Source organism: Empidonax traillii, unplaced genomic scaffold (assembly GCF_003031625.1).
Source record: "Empidonax traillii isolate 1590-97213 ecotype Southwest subspecies unplaced genomic scaffold, ASM303162v1 scaffold876:size463933, whole genome shotgun sequence".
NCBI classification, from domain to species: Eukaryota; Metazoa; Chordata; class Aves; order Passeriformes; family Tyrannidae; genus Empidonax; species Empidonax traillii.
In genome coordinates this window covers 209,414-232,138 of record NW_020956069.1, presented here as the reverse complement: position 1 = coordinate 232,138, position 22,725 = coordinate 209,414, and the positions used below count along the sequence as shown (strand labels likewise).

The 22,725-nt window shown below is 48.2% G+C and overlaps 1 protein-coding gene across 1 annotated transcript; it reads right to left on the bottom strand.

Moving 5' to 3' along the window:
• Positions 1–221: 221 nt before the first annotated feature.
• UACA (uveal autoantigen with coiled-coil domains and ankyrin repeats) lies at positions 222–17,951 on the bottom strand. Its single transcript, XM_027902450.1, has 19 exons — positions 17,867–17,951; positions 15,603–15,736; positions 15,047–15,135; positions 14,559–14,623; positions 14,148–14,205; positions 13,578–13,648; positions 13,361–13,467; positions 12,268–12,449; positions 11,824–11,861; positions 11,417–11,503; positions 10,217–10,324; positions 9,549–9,581; positions 8,953–9,051; positions 8,716–8,752; positions 7,763–7,815; positions 3,908–6,589; positions 3,194–3,343; positions 2,084–2,149; positions 222–1,987 (listed from the first exon to the last, which is right to left on the bottom strand). Exons 1-19 carry the CDS (start codon positions 17,900–17,902, stop codon positions 1,916–1,918), a joined length of 4,167 nt encoding a protein of 1,388 aa, XP_027758251.1. The 5' UTR covers positions 17,903–17,951; the 3' UTR covers positions 222–1,915.
• Between the last annotated feature and the right edge of the window lie 4,774 nt (positions 17,952–22,725).

The following is a 22,725-nucleotide window of genomic DNA, read 5'->3' as shown; positions in this document are numbered from 1 at the left end:
TAGAAGTTCTGGGTCTCGACCTATGTCACCAAAATTTTACCAAACTCACTCTGAAAACAGACAGAAAAGCACAATAACCCCAACAGAATTTAAACCCCAAGGGTGTTACCTGGTATTTGAGATCATCCAGGCCAGTTCAACACCCTCCATACCCACAATACTTTGCCAAACAACTTGTATTTCTTTACCTTTAATAGAATTGACCACTACAATACCAAGAAAAAAAGAAGAAAACAATTTATTGGTGATGTAAAACGGGAGAGATTTAGAAAAACTTCCCTAGAACCCCCGGCTAAGGAACCATACAATATCAAAATAGGCCAGAGTTAGTGTAACAAAACAAATCCTCTCCAAAAAGTTTCAAGTAATGCAATCATACAAGAGTTTGGCTAAAAAGTAACATCTGTATACTGAGATGTTTTCTGTAATAGTCCTCTAAGAAATTAAAGGAAAGCAGCAGCAGATCTGTTCAACTACAGACACGTACTTAGCAAATATATTAAGTGTATTTCTAGAATAAAAACTGCCCTGCACATCCCCTCACTGCCTGGAGCCTCCACGTGGCAGTTGCCTCTTCAATTCTACAAGACTCTGCCCCGAAGGGGATAAAAAAGGGAAGAAACATAATACTACTGTAAAAAAAAGGGAGGTGCAGCTGGCTGGGGAGCCCAGTTAAAACCAAGCAGAGAACTCTGCACTCTGACCTCAGTCCTTGCTTTTGAGGACCATGGGGGAGGAAGTGTCTTCTGTGCCTCAGGATGCCACATTCCCACTGGGCAGTTATCAGCAGATGCTTTAACCAGGTAGGCTGAGGTCAGCACAGACACTGCTCAATTAAAACAGCCCCATTCATTACCAGGCTCATTTTTTCAATTACCTCCTTCAAACAGTCCCAAATTTCATGTTTTCTCTCATTAAACTTCCTTGTGGAAGCACCACCTTCAGTTAAAAATGAAGCTTTGTTTAATGGGTGGATTCCGAGCAATTAAAAATTCTCCTTTCATTAATCCTCACTATTGGCATCTTCCCCCATAAATAAGATCATAGCACATAATTTACACCTTAAAATTCCAGGAGCTGGCGTTTGAAAATCCAATACCTGAACTGCTGTGCAGCTTAATGAGCTGCTCAGTCTACACCCCCCAGGCCTAATGAAGAATGAAATTATCCAGCAGCAGGACTGTGGCACTGGAATCAACAATGTCCCACAAGCCAGGACACTCCAGTTCCACTCTTCCAGCCTGCAGCAATCAGTATTACAGCATTCAGGAAAGATCTGGGGGGAGGGGGGAAGGGGAGTGTTAGCGTGCTGATGGAAAACCTGATTTTTAAGTCTTGTAAAAAGCAAAGGCACTAAAATCTTAAGCTTATATATTAAATAAAGGCTGTAACTTGGCCAGCCAAGTTACAACAAACACCTAAATACCTTTTATCCACCTCTGCAGCTGACTTTGTGTCACAGCACACCCTGGTCAGCTAATGTCACCAATTAGCCACTTTCTCTTAATCATTAAAGGAGATACAGCCCCAATACTCAGCCACACTCCTGTGAACAGTTTATTTTTAACCACACCACGAGAGTTCAAGTCAGAGGATGAACTGGAGGCTCTGGGTATAGGCCTTGCTTTAGTAAGGGTCAATCAGACATTAAAATAATTCATCTACTATGTCATCATTCTGACAGTCAGTTTGACACCACTTTTTAAAAGGTGTTCCACACCTTTCATTCAGCAGTGAAAGAGGTGTCAGGCCTGAAATGGAGCCCTGTTTTAGTGTTCTACAAGGAGAAAATGCTCGAGCTTTGTAAGTTGTTTCATATTTGGAGGTTCTAACTGCAGCTACATCACCACCACTGTACAAGTCTCGTGAAGGTTCTCCCTCCCACAACCACAGCACTCCCACAGGACACAGCAGGTCAGCAGACCAGCCCCTGCCTCATCCGGATGATCTGGAGCAAGGCAGCCTGGACATCCTCATCCATGTGACCCTGCAGAGGCAAACACTTGGTCAGCACCAGAAACACGGCCCAGGGAGCTCCCCCACCGAGGGAGCAGAGCAGAGCACCGGCCATGGACAGTCCTACCTGCACAGCACTGAGAAGGTGCGTCCGATACACCGAAACCACCTCCTGGTGCTGCCTTTTGGCATCCTGGGGAGGACAGGGAGAGGTGAAATCAGGCATTTAACATCTGCTCTTGCCCATTTCCAACTCTGGGCACTCGGGTTTGTGCACTGACAGGCCAGCCAAAGCTGAATTACAAAGTTAAAGTGATATCCCCTCCATTAACCAAGAAAAAACTCTCTGCTTCATTTTTTTTTTTCTTTGTTATTTCTCACTTGCAGCAAAGCAATCTTGCTGAAAGGCTGCCAGAGCCAGCCAGGGGGCTGAGATCACAGAATCACAGAATATCCCAGGTTGGAAGGGAACCACTGGGACCATCAAAGTCCAACCCCTGGCCCTGCACAGTTGTTTCATCACCAGCATCAGCTATTTGTCTAAAACCACCCAATTTAAGAACTCCTTGCCATATAAGGGCCAACCCCGCAAACAGCATTAAAGATGTGTTTGTACACCTGTACAGAAGTAGGATAACTAACTCTGAGCTTTAATTATGAGCTCTACTGTAGTCACAGGGGCCAAAAATCCTGAGTGTGCACCAAATCCCAGCACTCAGCAGGACGTGCTCCCCCTCACCGGTGGCACTCCACGGCAAGCAACACTTCAGGGTCTGCAGCCAAGGGAACACGAGTAAAATCCATTAAGAAAGGCCCATCTCACTCTTTCAAAGCGAGAAAAAAAATACATATGGTTGGGTTTCTGCAAGGAAGTGTTAAAACTGAGCTTGCACTCAGAAACGGTCTTGGTGTGAACCAGAGCAGAGTGCCACGCAGGCACAAATTCCCTCTCTGAGCACAAATTCTCCCTGAATTGTCTGAGTCCTTTTCATCTGGAAGAGCTCCCACATGCTGCGACTCAAAATGCAGAAGAAAGCAGAAAAATTTAGAGAGAGGCAAGAACTCAGGGAAATGAAAAATAAAACCCACCAAAACCCAAACCAATCAGTCCTGTACTTGGGAAGCCTGAGCCTGCAGCCACCCCCTGCTCCGGTGGCCACGGCCACGTTTCCCTGTTTGTCCAAGGAATCCAGCAGTGCTGCTGCACATCAGACAACACCTTAGGGTGAGTACTTACAGCCAGCTGCTGCTGGAGTGTTTTCACTTGGTTCTGGAGCACTTCCACCTGCTGGTTCTGCCTCTTGGAGGGGATCCCGGTGTAGGTGAGCTGGGACAGCCCGTTGAGGGCTTGTTTTAACCGCTCGACGTCGTTGAGCAGCTCCGTTATCTTTGAAAAGAGCACAAAAAACACTTCATCTAAGGATGTCTCACCAAAAACTAATGTTCTTCAGTGTTCTTGGTAGTCTGATGAAGGCCAGCAAGCATTGAAGGGCCTTTGTCCCAGCTTGCTAAGGGACTTCACTGCAACAAAGGACTTTATTTTTGTGACATGCTGGGTCACACTGTGCTTCCTGGCACTGAGATGTGTCAGGTATGGGCCCTGGAGGGGTCCAAAAAAGGAAGTAGCTAAAGATATTCTAGGTCTAACTTCTAAAGAGAACAGTGAACCATCAGAGGGCGAGCCAGAGATGCCCAACAAACACAGCTCCAATGGAAGAACAACCTGATACCCCCAAATAGAATTTAAATACTACACATGATGTCCAAAATACATGAGGGATTAAAAAAACCTTAGTATAATGCAAAACCAGGACTTCATCTGATTTGGGCCAGTCCTGGGGACCTGATGCTCAGCACAAGGTCGTGCTTGAACACCTCAGGAGCTGCATTTGCAGCCTGATTCCTCCCTGCTGAACCGAGAACACCAGGCGCGTTAACTGCCACATCCCACCTTGTTATCCTTGGCTTCCACCTGCTTTGCAGACTCCTGGATTCTCTTCTGCAAGTCAATAATGGTTGTCAATGATTTATCACACCTTTCCTTCTGGTCTTTGATTTCCTGCTCGATGCTGCAGCTCCGCAGCTGGAGCAGCTCCTTCTCATCCTTCAGGGACAGCTCGCTCCTCCTCGCCTGCAGAGCCTCCTCACACGCCTCCTCGTACTTCTTACTCATGCTGGACAGATTCTCAGCTATGCTGCTGATCTGGGCCTCCAGAGTGCTCTTCATGGAGGTGTATTCTGCCACGTCAATCACTTCCCTGCTCCCCAGCTCCGTCAAGGCCTGTTGACTCAGCTGGAGCTCAGCCTGCAGCTTCAACATCTCCTCGCTCTTCGCTTGGCTTTCCCCCTCCTTTTCTTTCAAGCTGGCTTTGATTGCCGCGATTTCTCGCTCCAGCGTTTCCTTCAGCTGTGTATGCTCCTCCAGAGGTATCGAGGACTCCTTCAGAGCTGACAGTTCCCGCTGCAGCTCTCCTACTTTCAGTGCTTCCTGCTCGTAACATTCCTTCTTACTCCTGAGGGCTTCCTTCAGGTCCTCCACGGTGTGACCCAGAGCCTCCTCCAAGGCCTCCATGTGTTCTCCTGGGAGGTGCAGAGCCCTGGGCTCCCTGGCCCTGTCCTGCAGCTCTCCCCCTTCCTCCTCCTGCCCCGTGTACCTCCGCACCAGCCCCCTCAGCTGCCCGTTCAGCTCCTCCATCCTGCTCGCAAACACCTTCTCCATCTCGTGGGATTTCTCAGCCAGGATGTAATTCTGCTGCAAGTCCTTCTGGATGGACAAAAAGCCATTTCTGAGCTTTTCGTTCTCCTCTTTGAACCTCTTGGTTTCCTCCTCGCTTTCCCTGCACTTCTGCTCCTGTTCCTGCAACTGGGCTCTTAATTCCTTCACTGTGGCTTCAAAGCTCTGCTCTCTGTCCTCAAAGGAGGCGACCGGGGCGTATTTTGACTTTATGCACTCCTGAATTGTGTCCAGCTCCTTCTTTTGGGCCTCAATTTCTGCGTGCAACTGTGAAATTTCCTCCTGCCCCCTCTGATACTCAGCCCTAACCGCAGCATTGTTCTCCTGCAGTTCCTGCACACTTTTATTTAAAGCGCTTACTGTGCTTTCGTGATCTTTTAAACTTATATACTCGGTTTTTAACTGATTCTGTAAGAGTTTCACCTTGCTTTTCAGAGCTCCGTTTTCCTCGTTCACCTTCAGGAATTCGTGCTTTATCTCCCCAATTTTGCCCTTCAGGTCTGACAGCTCCCCGTTGGTCTTTTCCAGGGTGTTGTTCAGGACCGATTTCACCTCCTCGTGTGTCGTGGCCAGCACGTACTGGTCCCTCAGGGTCTCCCTTATGACCGTGTTCTCCGACACCAGTTTGCACACTTTTGCCTGTTCATCATCGTACTTTTTCTGAAGCTCAACAAGCTGCTTTTCAAGCTCAATCCCATTAGATTTTAAAGCTTCCACTTCTTTCTTGTGCTGCTCTGGAGACACATACACAGCCTGGAAGCGGCCAATGCTCTCACTTAAGTTGTTCTTCTCCGCCAGCAGCTTTTCAGCTTCTGCTTTGCTTTCGTTGTACTTCTTGGTTATTTCAAACAGCTTTTTGGTCAGGTCCCCCACAGCCTGATCATTTGTTTTCTTCAGTTCCTCGTGAATTTTTAAAGGCACGTTCTGGCTTTTCATTTCAGTTTTTAGCACTTGGACTTGCTGCTTCAGCGCCTTGTTATCAGCCTGCAATCTCTCAAGTTCCTCCTGCAGAGCCTCGTTCTTCTGTGACGCCTCGGCGATCGCCCTCCCCAGTTCCTGGTTGCGGTGCTCCAGCCCGCTCCTCACCTGCTCGTGCTCCTCTGGCCTGACGTGCCGAGCCAGGGCAGCTTTCTGGCTCTCACACTCCCTCTTTAAAAGCACAACCTCTGCCTGCAGTTTCTCCCGCTCTCCTTCCACCTCTGATAACTTCCTCGCTTTCTCACTGACCTCGCCTGTCAACAAACTCTTCATGCTCTCAAACCTCTCTGCGGGCACAGACTGGGCCAGCTTGGCTGCCGTTTCTTTGAGCTGCCCTTCCAACTCCGTGACGTTCCTTCCCCTTTTATCTCGCTCCATCTCCAACGTGGCAAGTTCCTTCTGCAACCTCTTGTTTTCCTCCACCAGCCTTCCTTCATCCCTCTTGAATTCTTCCACCAGCAATTCGTTCTGCTTGATCTGGTTCCTCAGCTTCCCCACTTCAGCAGAGGCCCCCTCATACTTGGTTTTCATTTCCTTCAGCTGCTCCTTGAGCTCCTCGGCCACCTTGGTGCTCCCCGAAGCCACTTCGTTCGTCAGGTGGTCCTTCAGGGCCAGGAAGTGGGTCTGCATCTGCTTAACTTTGCCCTCGGAGTCAAACATCCTTTTCTGAACGTCTTTTAAAGCATCTTCCAGCTGTTTTATCTGCCCATCAGATTCCACCTTGGTCCTCTCGCACTCTGACGCCAAAGCTTTACATTCGGATGCCTTGAGGGACAGCTCCCTCTGCAGTTTGCTGATTTCTTCCTTGGCTGCCCCAAAGCAGCTCCTCAGGTTGTCAAGTTCTTTCTTCAAGGTTTCCTTCTCTGAACTGGATGATTGGGTAGGCAGGGACAGCTCCAGGGGCCTCAGCATGGACCTGGACTGGGGGGAAATCGGCACAAAAAACGTGTGTTTACAAGTCTGAAGAGTCATTTTCATGTGTTTACTGTTTATTATCACATTTTAATATGTGAATTGTCACACACAGAACTGTCTTAAATCCCTGTTGATCTGAACCTGTACAAGAGATTTCCCTTTCCCTTAAAATTGCCCGAAGTTATTCTTGCCCATATTAAAGAACAGGCATTTCAGCTTCTAAGAGTAAAAATCTTGAATGTAGCTCTACATTATTGTTTCCCAATCACAGGACCCCAGAAAAGTCTGGGCTGGAAGGGACATTAAAGCCCATCTCATCCCACCACTCTCCCAGGCTGCTCCAAGCCCCGTCCAGCCTGGCCTGGGACACTCCCAGGGATCCAGGGGCAGCCACAGCTTCTCTGGGCAACCTGTGCCAGGGCCTGCCCACCCTCCCAGGGAGGAATTCCTTCCCAATATCCCATCTAAACCTAAATCTAAACTCATCAGACCCCAGTGACATTAAAGTGCAGGTCTATTCCATTCCCCTTGTTATGCTATTCATATTTAATCACTCATCTGCCTGAACAAATTTGATTTATTAAGAGATTCCCCCCCATCCCTGAAGCAGGTGAAAATAATTTTATAAGGAATCAGAGCAGAGTATGCCATGGTTAACAGAACCCTCTCGCTGAAAGGACTGAGGAATACAGTCATGTGGAATTCTACAGGGGCTTGGGTTGGGAAGGACCTTAAAGACCATCTCGTTCCACCCCCAAGGGTCTGACAGGCCTTGTTTACACTGGAATTGTTGCTTTAGAAGGTTGACAGGTACCAAACAGAATTGTCAGAAAACGACCACATAGCTGGCAGGAAAAAAGAAATCTCCTGAATATCACCCAAATTTAAAGCAGAAAAAAATCATGGAGGTGGAACCCCAACTCTACCCTACGACAGCTGATGCAGGTTTAAGAGAGCTCCTTACAGACCCTTCAGCACTCAGATTTCCCGGTATTTAAAAGCCCTGTCACGGACAGGACTCTAGAGGGAGCCAGGAGTTAAAAATAAACACGGAAAAGCAAGGATGCCTCAAGGTTTTGTGTTCAGAAGCAATGCTCAACAAACATGCATTTATGAGGACACTCAGCTTTCCCAGCATTACTATCTTAGAATTCTCTCCACTGGTAAAATGTTTCTTACCTGTGATTCCACAGCGAACGCTTGGCCTTGTTTAACTACTGAATCTTCCTTTCCTAGATTTTCAAAGCAAATGGCATTCAGGTTCTGGTTAAAAACACAATCGCGAGAACTACGATTTTCCTTCCTAATTTCAGTCTGTCCAATGGGGCCATGCTAGACTGAAGGTTGGTGTTTAGGTACTTGGTATTAAAACAATCCCTCCTTGATTGAGTCACATAAAAAGTCTGGACAAAGCCCTCCTAAGGAAAAGAAAACCTTGGGAAAATTACAGCTGTGCCAGGCTGGGTAAATTGTTCTGCAGAAGTGTCCTGGAAGCCACCTCACCCCAGCTGCAGGTCTGCACATGAGCACAGCAGGGAAAAGCATCTCCTTGCACTCCAGAGAAATGATTCCTCCTGACAGGCAGCCAAACAGCTCTCAGAATGTTATTTAGTCTGTCATGAGCCATTTAGTTACACAAGTGCAAGGCAAGGTCTGTGACCAGGCTGGATGCAAAAGACTCCAGTCTGTGGAAATGGAATTATTTCCGACAGAGGTGTGAACTGAGGTCTTGTGATTGGAAGTCAAACCCTGCTCCGCTCGAGCCTTGCCCCTGCCTGGTTTCCTGGTGCTGAGCCAGACAGGAGCATTGTGTTGGGCATGAGGGATGCAAAGGGGAGCTCCACAGGGAGCAGGGATCTTGCTCAGCTTGTTTTTCACGTTCTTAGAAGATGCAGCAGAGTCACAGTTCACATTTCACAAGGCCAGCCACTGTAGGTGAGACTGATGGCAGTGCCCTGGCACCCACCCACGGGCACACCCGTGTCCAGCTGACTCTGCCCCCGGGGCTCGGGGGGACACGATGCTTGGCTGGATTTAATATGAAGAGATGACAAAAAAAAACAACCCCTTTTTGTCTGTGTATTCTAACACTGCACCAGGCATGGCAAGCTTTAAGAATTTACCATACTCACTGTTTCCAAAGTTACCTCCAGACCCCGCAGAGTCCCCCTAGAATCAAACAGCAAGAAACACAAAACGAAGCTGAAAATTTGGTTTAAACTTTTGGTGTATGTTAAACTAGTCATTAAAGGGCAGGGAAAGGTCTTACGAGGAGATAACCACTTAAAACTTTCGACAATTTAAAGCGTTCAAGTATTTACTGCTGTAAATACCAATTGCTCTATCACGTTTCAAATCAATGAACGTACTTCATAGTATTTGAGTTTAGCCCTGAGAGCCTCAATAGTCCTCAAGCTTTCCTCCTGCTGCTTCTCCTTGGTAGCGAGGATTTTCTTCAACTCATCCTTCTGAAAGAGAAAGAAGTGCCAAAGTAGCCAAAGCCACAGGAAGGGACAGATTTACAACATCTCAAGCGACTTTTTAAAGAGTTTAGGGAGAACTTCAGCCAAGGTCAGCACTGAAAGAACCCCTAAAGTTTTACGTTGAAGTTCTTCCACAAGACTGCTTCTCTACAAGAGGAGTCTTGAAGAATGAGTCAAGAATATGCACCGACATAATCTGCTGTTGTTTAATTGATTCATATTTATTAGTCTTGCATTACTGAAAGTCACTAGAGATAATTATAATATTAAGTTTGCTTTAAAGGTGCCACAGGAATTACACATATTACCTGTAGTACTAGAAATGCTGTGCAGCTGTACAAACTGACACAGAGCAGCAGATACTTCATTTACCATTTTTAGGCAGCTTTTATTTCCTCTACAGTTTTAAATACATTACTGAAACGAGGGAGTTGCTTCCCCTATTTCCCAGTCCTGTTACACTTGCGGGTGACATATCGTACCTCATTCTCAAGATCATCTGCAAACATTTGCTCCTGCAAAAATAACAAAAAAAAAAAAAAATTCCCCCCCCCCCCCCCAATAATTTTTTCAATGATGTTTAAGGGGCTTGTACACAGTTCAACAGCTGAGAAACCTACCCCAGTTCCTAATGCTCCCCATCCAGCCTTATCTCCCCTGCCAGAGGTTAAACAGGAGTTAGGATGTCTGACAGAGCACTGTCCCTAGAAACTGGAACATTCCTCACCTATCTAAATCAGACACTGCTGAGGCAGAAAAGTACAACTTCAGGAGAAGTTTGGTTTATAAAGGTAATGTTGAAGAGAGAGGCTCAGACAAGCCAGTGATTCCAAGAAGAAATATTCTTTCTATCCACGTGCTGCATGTAGGAAGAGCAGTATAAATGTACCTCTACAAAATTCAGTAAAGAAACAAACATGAGCCTCCACAAATAAAAAAAAAAACAACCCTGCTTTTATTTTCTTTCTGCTGGTCATGCTTAGCTCTAAGGAGAAGGATTTTTTTTTTTTTAGAACAAGATTTAAAAAAAAAATGAGTGACACAACTGAAGACCTCGTCCTAATTCCACATGCTTTTCTTTCTGCTCCTACTGTCAGCATCAGGGGGTTATCCCAGCTTTCAAGTCAGGTTATTCCAAGGCCTGGTTTACCTCATTCAGCTGCATTTGTAGCCCACTGATTCTGTCCAGCAACATCCTTTGCTCCTCCTGCGCTTCTCTCATCCGATCTTTCAAGTCTTGGTTTTCCAGCTCCAAGTCCTTAAAAGTGAAATATGAGATTAATAAATACAGACAGACCATCAGACCACACACACACACCTTGGGAAAGGCAATGAATCTGAACCAGCAGTTTTAAGAGCCACTGAAGACTCCAAGCCTTGCCTAAGGAGTCCCCTGATGATTCTGTGGCCCTTGGCCAGGTCAGGAGTGTTCTGGAGGTTTACACAAGCACAAGCCCCTGAGCCTTCAGGCCCCTGAGCTCCAGACAGCTCATTCCTGTCGGTGCACACAGGGGTTGTGGAAGGACAAGCAGAGTGGGATCACCCCCAGTGCTGACAGCCCTCAAGAGCTGCTTATCTGTGTCTGTTAACACATAACAATAACTCCTGTTAGACCAGCTCCTGGCACCGACCCCTGCAGCCAAAGGTGCAAGCCTTTCAGTGTGAAACTGTTCCAGCAGCCACCAGAGCCACCCCAGTGACATCCAAATCCAACACAGTGATGGGTCCCTGTGCCTCAGTCAGGCAGGCAGTGCTCACATGCTGACACAAAGCACCTTCAACTCTTGCCTGAAATCGCTGCCTTAACTGTGGAACTGCTCTGGCCCCCACCAGAGAACAGAGATCTTTATCCTTGCATTACAAAGCATTTCAGAATGAAGGCCTCCGTTTTTCAGGGCTCTGTTCCCCACAGATTAAAAGTGTTGTTTACCTTTCTGAAAACTGTAATGACATGGGAACGAGATGGGAAATTAATGCTGGTTAGTAGAATTGTGACACAGATTTACTTTGAGTATGACACAAACATACATCTCTTGAGAGTGCTGAAAAAATAAATCTTCCTGGTTTGTGACTCAGGTGTTACTGCAGAGACAGAAGGTTGAGAGGTAGGAAAGGTTATGGAGACTTGCAACTACTTATTACACAAGAAAGTATTTTTCCTGAAAGAAGTTTACAGCTTATCTGCATAATTGCACATTCCACAGTCAGGCAATTAAGTTTTAAGCAAACAGCAATATATGACCTTCCTTAATGGAATCATTAGTGCTTCCTTTGCAAGCTCATCTTTCTGTAGTTCATCTGCTTCATCATCCACGTGGGAACACCCAAATCACGGGAATCCTCCTCTTACCTGAGCATTGTGCTCCTTCTGATAGAGTTTGACATTCACCTCCTCCTGCACAAACCCCCGACTCCACTTCTGTGACATGCTGCTAATCTGTAAATACAGCAGTAAAACAGGGATTTGTACTCCTGCTGTGTCCTGCAGACACCCTTTTCTGGGGATAACACGCTGCTCCCACCCCCCTTCCTACAACATTCCCATTTTGACAGCTTGCCTCGCAACAAGAGGTCACCCATGATCTCATCCCCACACAAATGGGAGGCTTGTCAAAACTCTAATCCTGAATATGCACATCAGGGAATATTTTTCACACAGAACCAGCCGCGCCATCTGATCCCAGCTACAGATGAAGTTTAGAATCATAAAATACTGAGTAGTTCTGTGTCACAGCACAATCCCAACCAGATACTCACCTTTTGCTCAGCCTGCCCTTTCTTCATGCTGTCCCTTCCTAAAAAAGGGCCACACAAATAGGAGGTTACAGAACGCATTTCATTCAGATCCATGCAACAATGCAACACACTCAGCTCGCTCTGTCCACCTTCCATACTGGGAGGACATTGCAAAAAAACAATTCACCACCCACCCTCCCCTGAATCAAACATGGAAACATTCACAGGAGCGAAGTATTTCTGTAAATAAGGCTAAAAACTCAAGTGATCAACCCTGCAACGCCAGGCTCAGCAACGTTAACCCCTGGAGGCGTCAGAGCCTGCATTCACCTTAAAAGCTTTACTAAAAGCAAACACAACCCCAGAACCTTTCTTTCCCCTCCCAAAGAGGCCGTTTATCAGTGGGGCAGCGGGGACACACAGTTCTACCCAAAGAGCACAGTGGTACAACCAGGTTCCTCCTACCTTTGCCGGAGTCCTCAAGGGCAGCTTTTATTAAAGCCAAAATGTCAATATTGTCCCCAATTCTGGCATAGTAAGCACAGTCATGCCCAAGGCCATCAGTCAAACTCACATCCGCACCATTCCTGAGCAAAACCTCCACGGCATCCCTGCAGCCGTACTCACAGCCCAGCATCAGGGCAGTCCTGGCGTGGAGAGAGAGGGGGGTGAGCTCTGGGGAGCCCTCCTGGAGGGAGCAGCTCCTACACACACAGTCCCTCGTACTTTCATGTCTAATCCCAGAAACTGCAGCCCCAGGCACCTTCCCTCTGTCCAGAGAGGAAACAGCTTTAAAAAGTCATTTAGTCAACGTTTAAATATTTGTTAAAAAGCAAACAAACCCACTATAATAACAGTAATTTCATGGGACCAGCACAAACGTGCCGCCTTTGAGAGTCTCCCAGTGTTTTGAAAACTTTGGTTTTCTCTATTAGATACAAACCTCAACAGACACAACAACAAACACAAGGCGAGGAGTTTAGACCAAGTCTGGAGAGGGGAGCACCTGGGAGCCCTGGCAACGCTTCCCAAACACTTCCCAACTGCAGGACGTGCCATGGGAGCAGCCAGGCTTTGTCCCATGGCACCTACATCCCTCCACCACCAGGCAGGAGACCTCCAAGGAATAACTGGCAGGAACAGCAGCTACAAAGGGAAACCCCCTCCCCTGAGCCAGAAATAAACACCTCAAGGCCTTGAGGTCCCTTCAGAGCTCCGGTGAACTCAGCATGTCTTGACAAAGCCCCCCTTCTGTCATGAGTCATTTGGCATACTGATCCCAAAGGGTGCAAGATGCAGCTTTGGACACCAAACTCTTGAAACAGCCAACTGCAGGCTCTCTGCTGGCAGGAACAAGCCCAGGTGTATTTATTTTAGATGCAACCAGAAGCAATAAAATAAGGCCAGGTTTATCTGCATTGTTGAACTGGCACGGCTACTTGTGAACTACATCCCAGGTTCTTTTCCACCAAATATATCCTGCAGCCTGAGAGCCAAGGGGCAGCTTTCCACCCTTCCAGTGCCAGCAGGCCTTCCAGCAACGCTCTGTGTGCATTACCTGTTCTGTTTGTCCCTGGCATTGACATCTGCTCCTCTGTCTATCAGCAGCTGACAGACTGCGGGACGACACATCTGGGTGGCCAGCACCAGCGGTGTCCTCCCATCCTGGAGAGAGGCAGGGAGGGGAAAGACGTGAGGAAAGGGGAGAGGAAGCAGAGAAAGCAGAGGGGCTCCCCCAGGGGCGTGTGCAGGAGCAGGGTGAGAGCAGCACTCACGCCATCCTTGGAGTTCACCACGGCGCCGTGATCGCACAGCAGCTGAATGCTGGAGGAGCAGTCTGACATGGCTTTGGGGAGAGAGAGAGAGAGAGAGAGAGAGAGCAGGTCACGCTGCTGACAACAGCCCAGCCTCCTCCTCAGGTGTGTTTGGCCCACAAAGCTTCACCCAGCTAAGTGAAAGCACTGCAGGGCTCTGCAGCCTTGGTCCTCCCGCCCCCCAAAGCGCCTGAAGGAAACCAGCACTCCTGCTCCAGACACTGTGTGGCACAAGCAGGATGCAGAAAACCCAGAGTGAAGGTATCTTATCCTACTGACAGCTCTGCTCTGAAACTCTGCTGGACATTTTACTAGAAAACGCACAGGCATCAGAGGAGACTCTCAGACCTCCAGCCTCCAAGACTGTTAACTTCACTGCTGAGGACAAGATGTATACTGATGACAGTATACATCACTCTCTCCTACTACAGTCACCAAAACTAAAAGAGAAGAATTCTGCCCGTCTGAAAGTGAATCCACTGATTAAATCTTAGTTTCTTATACAGTTGCCAGAAAAGCAAAACCCCTTACCTGCATCATGAAGAGCAGTTCTTCCCTGGAGATCCACGTTCTCCGTGGGACAATTGTACTGTTAAAAAAAGAAAATTGTGCCACTTATATCTGCATGGAGACATGCATCAAATAAAGAGAAGTTTCAAAGAACCCATTAAAAATTAAAAAAAACAAAAAATCAAATGAGCATTAACTGACCAGGAATAAATGAAGCAAAAACAAATATCACACAAACCTAAGACAACCCTCAATATTGTTTCATTAATGAAAGATAAAAGCTTTTTTCCCCATGACTGTCTTATTTTTAAAAAAGAATCTAATTGGTTAAAAAGAAATCACGGAAGAAAGGCAGATCCCAATTTTGAATCAGTGTATTTCAAACCTCCTTTTCCCTCCCACTAATAATAGACAAGCTGGATTTTTCAGTACCTGCAAGAGCTTCTGCAAACACAAGGCATGTCCATACTTTGCAGCTAAATGCAACGCGTTTCTCCCTAAAAACAGATCAACGGCAATCCAGGGTTTATTTTGAATGGATTTTTGGTGAATATTCACATCATTTTAGATACAACAGTCCCTCTGTGTCAGTGCCCCCCATTCTGTCTCTAACCAAGGCATCCCTTTTGTATACACCTCACTGTTTGTTATAGTCTGCTTATTTCAGAGAAACTGCAACCAGGGATTCAAGTTCATTAGTGAACTTAACCTCAAAATACTGCAAATAAACTGTCACATGAAAGGAGCAGGCCAGGTCAGTTCTGTAATTCTCTTGTTTTCGAGTCACATAGAAAACCAATTTTTTTTGCGCACTGTAGAAAGGAGGAGGATCCACCCTGTGGTTCAGCTTAATTCTATCCCAAATTACCACCCAGCTGAGAACATTTCCAAGCAGCCCCTGGAGCCCTGAGGAAGCCCACCTGCAGCGTCAGTGGCCGTGATATCCACTCCATGAACAAGGATGGTGTTCAAGCAGTCCAGGTTTCCCTTTGATGCTACCACATGGAATCTGTAAAGGAGGAAACAGCTGGTTTGTACCTAAACATGGCAGTATTAGCCAGGAAAGCCAGAGCCAACAGCTGCACACTGAAGGCATTACACAGGACAAACCCAGCTCTGGACAGCATCCAAACCCAGGTGAGAGTTGTGCAGATATGACTTTAAGGCACAAGACAGCTTTCTTGAGAAACGGCTGTCATTTATCTAATCAGTGAACCAGGTGAAATACCAGCGTGGTTTCAGTTTCTCTTTAATACTCAAACCTGGCAGGAGCGAGTATTTAAACACTGACCTTCCCTTGGAAGTGAAGGTAGTTTGAGGATTTCCCATCCTAGCCAGCTGCTATCCCAGATTAGTATGCTGGAATTGAACATGTTGTATTGCATAGACTTAGGGATTCAAAAAAAGCTTTTAGAGAAGCAGAAGATTAGGAACTGAGGAACTTCCAACACCCCCTGGAGCCCTGCGGTCACTTACGCGGATCTCCCTTCCACGTCCAGCTTTGTGGGAGTGACTCCTTTTTTGGCCAGGATGGACGAAACCTTCTCCACATCGCCCCTTTCAGCTGCTTTCATCAACCTGTCATCGTATTTGTTCCAGTCTGGGTTCAGCTGTGCAGGAGAGAAGCAGAGGGGCCAGTGAGCCTGTGGGGCACCCCCAACCCACCGAGGGCAGGATGGGGGGCACAGCAAAGCACGTCTTGGTCCGCAAAGGCAGTCACACCATCAAACTCTTCACAGGTGTTAGTGCACAGCGTTGCTGTAACACCTCAGTCAGGCTGCTGGAATTGAACAGTGCCCAGACACAGCCTGGGTGAGCCACTTTGGTCCTGAAGGAGACACCTCTAGGATCAAACCTCTTTGGTTTTCCCCCTCCTGCCTCGTTCTTTGCTCGGTTTTCATCTTTCAACAGCAAATGGATGGTCTAAAAATACGCCCCAGGACACAGCTTTATCCTGGCTGTGCCAGACTGTGCAGTGGGTCAGAAATTACCCGAGTAATCGCTAATGGTGGTCAAGAGAACTGAGCTGTAGAAGAAAAGAAATTCCAAGTTCAAAGCCTGCAATTCCCAAAGCAATGGAGAGGGCAAAGGAAGTCCAAGTCAGTTATAAATAAACCACCACACATTCAGCCCCAGACAGTCGTCATCCCCCACTTTTCCCTTGTTTACTTCCAATTTAGAATTTCAGGCCACAGGCCAAGCCTCCCACCCCGAGATACAGAGTTGTTCTCTTCCCTGCCAAACCACCCCTCCTGAAGGGCTTTGGGCTTTCCAGGAATTTCTGCCTGTGACAGAAACCTCCTGGCCAAGCTGGACGCTGAAGAACAAGACTTAAAAAGGAGTATTAAATTCAAACCTAACTCTGCCCAGCAAAAGAATTTGTTGACAACGGTGAGACACAAGCAGCCTGTAGGTGCACGAATCTCCCTCTCTGGAGACATTCCAAACCCACCTGGATGAATTCCTGGGTCACCTGCTCTGGGTGACCCTGCCTTGGCAGGGGGTTGGACTGGATGATCTCCAGAGGGCCCTTCCAGCCCTAAGTTTCTGTGTGATTATCTTTACTCCCCTTTCTCACAACAAACAAGATTACAGTAATCACGAAGGCTTAACAACAGCTTACTCAGTACAACGCTTGCTAAAAGTGACATGAGGTAACAAAAATAGACCACTAATGACATTACCACCAGTGTTGCCCAGCTGAAGCGCAGAACTGATTTGTCAATCAATTAAAACACCCATTAGCCTGAAAGCCAAGCCAGCCCGGCCTAATGAAGTCACCGTGCTGGTGTCACCACCAGTCCCAGCCAAACTCTGCCTGCACCGCCTGGGAATGCCGCTGTCCCTTCCCAGCCTGGACACCATTCCCCTGCAAAGCCACCTCCTCAGCTTCAGGGTTTAATTCCAAACACCTCAGAGACTGCACACACAGCATCTACTCTGTGCCCTCTAAATTCTTCTGCACGTGGCACATTCCCATCCTCCCAGGAAGGGGATCCCACCTGGAGCGTCTGTCACTGGGCCAGGATTGCCCAGTTGCACCTTTGCAGCTCATCCCTGCTACCACAAACTCACCCACAATCTACAGAAGATCCTCCCCAGCCCCTCCTTGCTCCCATTTAATAAAACTTCTGACTAAAATACGCATTACTTTAAAACAAACAAACAAACAAACAAACCAAACCCAAACAAACAAATCCAACGCTTTCCTATTTTTCCCCTTTGGTTATCACACTTCAGTAAATCGTATCCACGGCCTAGGATGTACCGCATTTACAGGGGCTGGAGGGACAGCACCAGGGGGAATGGTTTCCCACTGCCAGAGGGCAGGGTTTGATGGGATAGTGGGAAGAAATCCTTCCCCTTGAGGGTGCTGAGGCCCTGGCACAGGTTGCCCAGAGAAGCTGTGGCTGCCCCTGGATCCCTGGAAGTGTCCAAGGCCAGGTTGGACAGGGATTGGAGCAGCCTGGACTGGTGGAAGGTGTCCCTGCCCGTGGCAGAGGTGGGACAGGACGAGTTTAAAGTCCCTTCCAACCCAAACCATTCCATGATTAAATCATTACCCATTTAACAAATGCATTTCACATTTAAGGAAAATTCCTCACAGGAAAGGTTGTTTTAAGAGATACAACACACATGAATTAAACAGCACCTGCGCTACAAAACATTTACACAATTCGAGCTTTCACATCTTTGCAGTTGTAGATGACTGCCAGGGACATGAAAGCTCAGATACCTACAGTGTCTTTGGCTGCACAAGAAAACCAACAGATCATCCTGAACTCTGAGCCTCGTGCTGCCAGGAGGGATCAGTTTATCTCACACCAGCTCACAGCGCCCGGAGCTCACACAGGAACGGCTCCTCTCCACCGCCCTGGATTCATCCTGCTCCAGCCGTCATTTAGCTCGGATCCCCCAGGATGTTCTCCCCATCTTCAGGATCATCTTCAGACTTCATAACTCTCGGAAAACCCCCCGGCCAGAGGAGCCGTGTGCGCTCAGGGCTCCCCAGAACCCTCCCAGAGCCGCGGGTCGGGTGGGACCAACTGCCAGAGCGGCTGGGGCTCCCGGGGAAATAGTGCCCAGAGCCCAGATATCCTGTAAACAAGACGTAGACAGTCTCCTGAGGCTGATCTATTTTCTGATAGCCCCGTCCTCGCTAGGCAGGCATAGAAAGCGATGGCCATTAGTGCATTCCCAGCGTGCCCCTGCCCTGAGTAATGCGGGGCAGGTTTGGTGTTAACTGAGGGGACAGGCACGCAGGAAACCCTGCTGGAGGGTTGTTGTGCTCTGCAGACGGGCAAACACTCGCTCTAAAATAACAAACACATTAGTCAAATTAACTGTGCACTGACACGGGGGAAGGTCACGCTTATCACCACTAATAACACACAGGGACTGAAATACTCCCAGGAGTCACTTTTTCCCCATTCCACCAGGCCACAGAGCTGAAACCAGACTCAGGCTCAGACTTCAGACAGTTACGACTGCGGAGCAGATGGAATGCATGATCCTATTTTGACAGAAATGTAACCCATTTCAAATTAGAAAACACACATGCCTCTGCTTCAAAAAAAAAAATTCTCCTTTTACAGCACTGAAACCCTTTCTGAATAGAACCTGGTTTCAGCTTACTGCTGCTGCCAGTCTGTCTCCCAACATGAGGAACGAGAGGAGTCACAGAGGCTGTGAAAACATTCAGTGACAGCGCAATGATTAACAGGAGGGGAGAAGGAGAGTCCCTTTTCACAAGTTTTAAATTTAAATGGAGATCTCCCAAGTGCCATATTTAGAGGAGTAGGTCAACAAGGCAAGCAATGCACTGTTTTGTCTGCAGAAGGAAAACCTGGTCCAGGGCCAGAAAATCCACACACACACACCCACCCTCCCTGGAGGACACACACAGGAGACTGCAAATAGCCTAATAAAAGGATCTTCTCAGCAAAGAGATTTAGAATCACTCGTTCACATTTGGACTAATTCACTCCTTCCCAGTAATTTCTGAACTATCCCACATCCCCTGCTGTGAGCAGCGGCCTTTGCCTCTCAGCACCACCGAGTTTCCCCAAGGAATGCTCCAAGAGCTCTCTGCAATTGGTACCCATGTGACAAACCACACCAAAAAAGCACAGAGACCGCACCATCTTCTGACCAGAACCAAGTCTGTCTCCTCAAGCTAAAAATGGCTTTTTTTTTGGGGGGGGGGGGGAAATAAATACACTTCACAAGTGACAGCACCAGAAAAGGGCTGTTTAACCAAAAGCAGTTTGGTGAGAAGTGTAGGTAAGGCTGTGGCTCCCAGGTGTAGGGTCTTCTCCAGGGTATTTATCCCAAAGGTTTTACTCATTTCCACGTTATCTGCCTGCAGACATTCCTGGTGACTCGTGAGCTGCAGCCCCTTTGTGCTGGAGATCCTCCTGTGCTGACCACAGGGTTTAGGATTGCTGAACCACACTGGCCAGCCCTGCCCAGCTCCAGCCGGGCACAGAGCGGCTCTCACAGCTCCATGGGCACCAGGCAGCCTCGGGAAACACAGCCCAGCTGCAAACTCCCACTGACTAAACTGCTCTCCAAGGCACTGAAACCAGGGAGCCTGAAGGGTAGAAACAACTTAAACATGTTCACGTTGTGTTCTTTCAGTGTAACCAAAGTTTAGAACCCAATTCAGAGCTGTTTATCAGAACACAGACCAGAAGCATCATCAGACAGGGGCAGTGCAGACCCCTGGAGGTGCCACACTGCCCACCACCCCACAGATGCCTGGCCAAGGCCAGTATTACCCGCCTTTTATCAACACAGAGCACCTGTTTTTTCTAGGCTCAGCCTGCCAGGAATTCTTCCCAACTCCAGGTCTCCAGAGACAAGGAGCATCCCATCTCCTCCATCTGTCAGGGTCAGAAGCAGCCTCGTTCCCAGCAGTTTGTCTGGTGCACTCCCTGTTTGAGGGATTTATCTGAAGATTTATCACGCTGGGTGCCTGCACACTGAGCATCCATCTGGGATCCAACACCCTTGGGAGGGATGGAGAGGCATGCTCACCCCACCCTGCTCAGAGAGAGAACATAAACTGAGCAGGCACGGGATACTGCTCCAGGTGCCCTCCTGGCTCTCAGGGAGTGACAAACTTCCAGGGCTAGAGGGATCCTACCCACGTGCCAATAATCCTGAATGAATCACTGTACTGACTTCTCCAGTTTTTCCTCCAGTCCAGGTGAGCTCTGAGCATCCTCGACAGCCTTGGGTAAGGAACTGTCCAGCTGAGCTGTAACAACATGCAGGGACAGGACAGAGGAACAGCTTCATACTGAAAGACAGGAGATTCAAATTTTAGGAAGAAATCCTTCCCTGTGAGGGTGGGCAGGCCCTGGCACAGGCTGCCCAGAGAAGCTGTGGCTGCCCCTGGATCCCTGGAAGTGTCCCAGGCCGGGTTGGATGGGGCTTGGAGCAACCTGGGCTGGTGGAAGGTGTCCCTGCCCAGGGCAGGGGGTGGCACTGGATGGGCTTTGAGGTCACCCCACCCAGTTCAGAAATACCAGCAGTAATTCAGAGCAGCTCTTAAGCCCTTCATCCTGAAAGCTGGGCTAAAGCTGTGAAAGTGAGCACAGTGCTGTCACGGCTGGGCCAGGCAGCTGATCCCATTACCAGCAAACCCCAAACGGGACACGGCCCCGCTAATGCCGTTCGTGGGTGACATAAGCACAGGGCAGAGCACAGCTCTGGGGACACCCTGCCAGCACCAGCACAGCAGGAACTCACAAACCTGTCAATGGGCATGCACAGAACCCCAGACTGGTTTGGACTGGAAGGGATCTCAAAGTCCATCCAGTGCCACCCCCTGCCAACTATCCCAGGTTGCTCCAAGCCCCATCCAGCCTGGCCTGGGACACTTCCAGGGATCCAGGGGCAGCCACAGCTTCTCTGGGCACCCTGTCCCAGGGCCTCCCCACCTGCTCAGGGCAGGATTTCTTCCTCATGCCCCACCTTACCCTGCTGTGCCTCAGATGCCAGGGGCAGGCTCACACATCTGTCAGGCCGCTCACTCTGATTTCCTGCTCCCTCTCCAGAGGTCAGAGTACATTTGTAATCAAAAGTGAGGCCTGGCAGACACACCCTGCATTTCATACAGCACTAAGTGACAAATGCTTTTGAAGTAGTTTGATTTATCTGGAAACTGCACAGACGGGAAGAATGAAAAGGTAAGTTAGACTAGTGAAACTATTTTTTTTTTTCAAAAGATGTTCAGCAGGTGCAGTTTCCCCTGCAGTGCAGAGGCACTTCACTATCACCCATCTGTTCTGGAGATTTTGCCTTACCTGCATTTGCCTAGAAAAATCCTGCACATACCCCCTGCAAGGAACAACAGGTCCCTCCCAGCATTGCCAGCCTCCCCTTTCCACATGGCTGGGACAGGGGAAAATGCACCAGCACCAGCCACAAGAGCTCACAACATTCAGTGGAAGTGTCAGAGGACTCTGCCTATCACCCCTGAAGGAGGCAAGCCCTGATAAAAGAATTAAAAGTAGTTTCAATTTTGTTCTGAAACAGCCTCCTCGTGTCTCATGGCCAACACACAACCACAGTGCACTTTACTGGTGAAACAGCCTCGAATTGCCAGCCTTGAGACACAGACTGACCTGGACACCAACAAAAGTGATCAGAGCTGCTCATGCACTCTGCAAACAGAGCAACAAAGCAGCAGCTCTGCAGCTCCTTAGAAAACTCCGTAAAGTCCATTTTAGGGTGACTGAGGCCACACTCGCACACAGCAGAGCACATCACACCCTCTGCAGCAAAGGAGAGCACCACAGCTCCCACCTCGCACACACAGCAGCCCAGGGCCTGCTGCTCCATCCCAGCTTCACCCCACGAGTGCCCAGGGGGGAATATTTCCCTTTAAGCAGGGGGAGAAAGCAGGAGCAAGGTCAGAGTCCAGCTGCCTGTGCTGCCAGGAAGGACAGCACATCACCCTCACCCCTTCCCGGGACTCCGGGCACAGCATCAGCCAGAATGAGGAGCTCTCAGCGAGGCCCCATTGATTTGTGTATTTCCATTTATTAGCAAAGCATCAGGAAATATCAGGGGCTGATGAAACACAATGTGATTATTACATCCATACACAGGGATCAGCCCCGAGCACATGTGCACAGGGAAGGGATAACCCACTGCAGTCCCAGCCCTGTTCTGTCACCATCAAGTGATGAGAACGTGGAGACAGAATCGCTCTCAGGTGTTCAAGCATTTGCTTGCTAATATTAATATTTAAATACTGACAAAGTGCTCCATAAGTTGCTTCTACACCAAAGGTCAGGTGAACTCAAACCAGATAAACCATGGAGCTTATCTGTGTAATTATGTCTGCAAATCAGCTCAGGGTACTGAACTCACAGGCACTCACTAAACCCCCACTCTTTTAAATATTTTTAATTGCTACATTCCAAAGTGATAAAGCATTAAAACTCTCTTCTACAGAGCCTGAAAATTACAATGCACCTGTAAACAGGTTGCACCACAAAGCTTTTTGCTGGACCACAAATTGCCTGTTGTGTTCCTTCAGCACCAACCCCAAACATCACCGAAACAAACACCTAATTCCAGTTCA

What these genes read in the sequence shown, in the direction of transcription:
- UACA (XM_027902450.1), bottom strand. Translation starts at nt 17,902, where the DNA reads ATGATCTGTTGGTTTTCTTGTGCAGCCAAAGACACT. An exon ending in CTAAACTCAAATACTATGAA is followed by an intron (nt 8,753 to 8,952) that starts GTACGTTCATTG and finishes GTTTGATTCTAG; the next exon opens with GGGGACTCTGCGGGGTCTGG. An exon ending in ACCTTCTCAGTGCTGTGCAG is followed by an intron (nt 1,988 to 2,083) that starts GTAGGACTGTCC and finishes TTGCCTCTGCAG; the next exon opens with GGTCACATGGATGAGGATGT.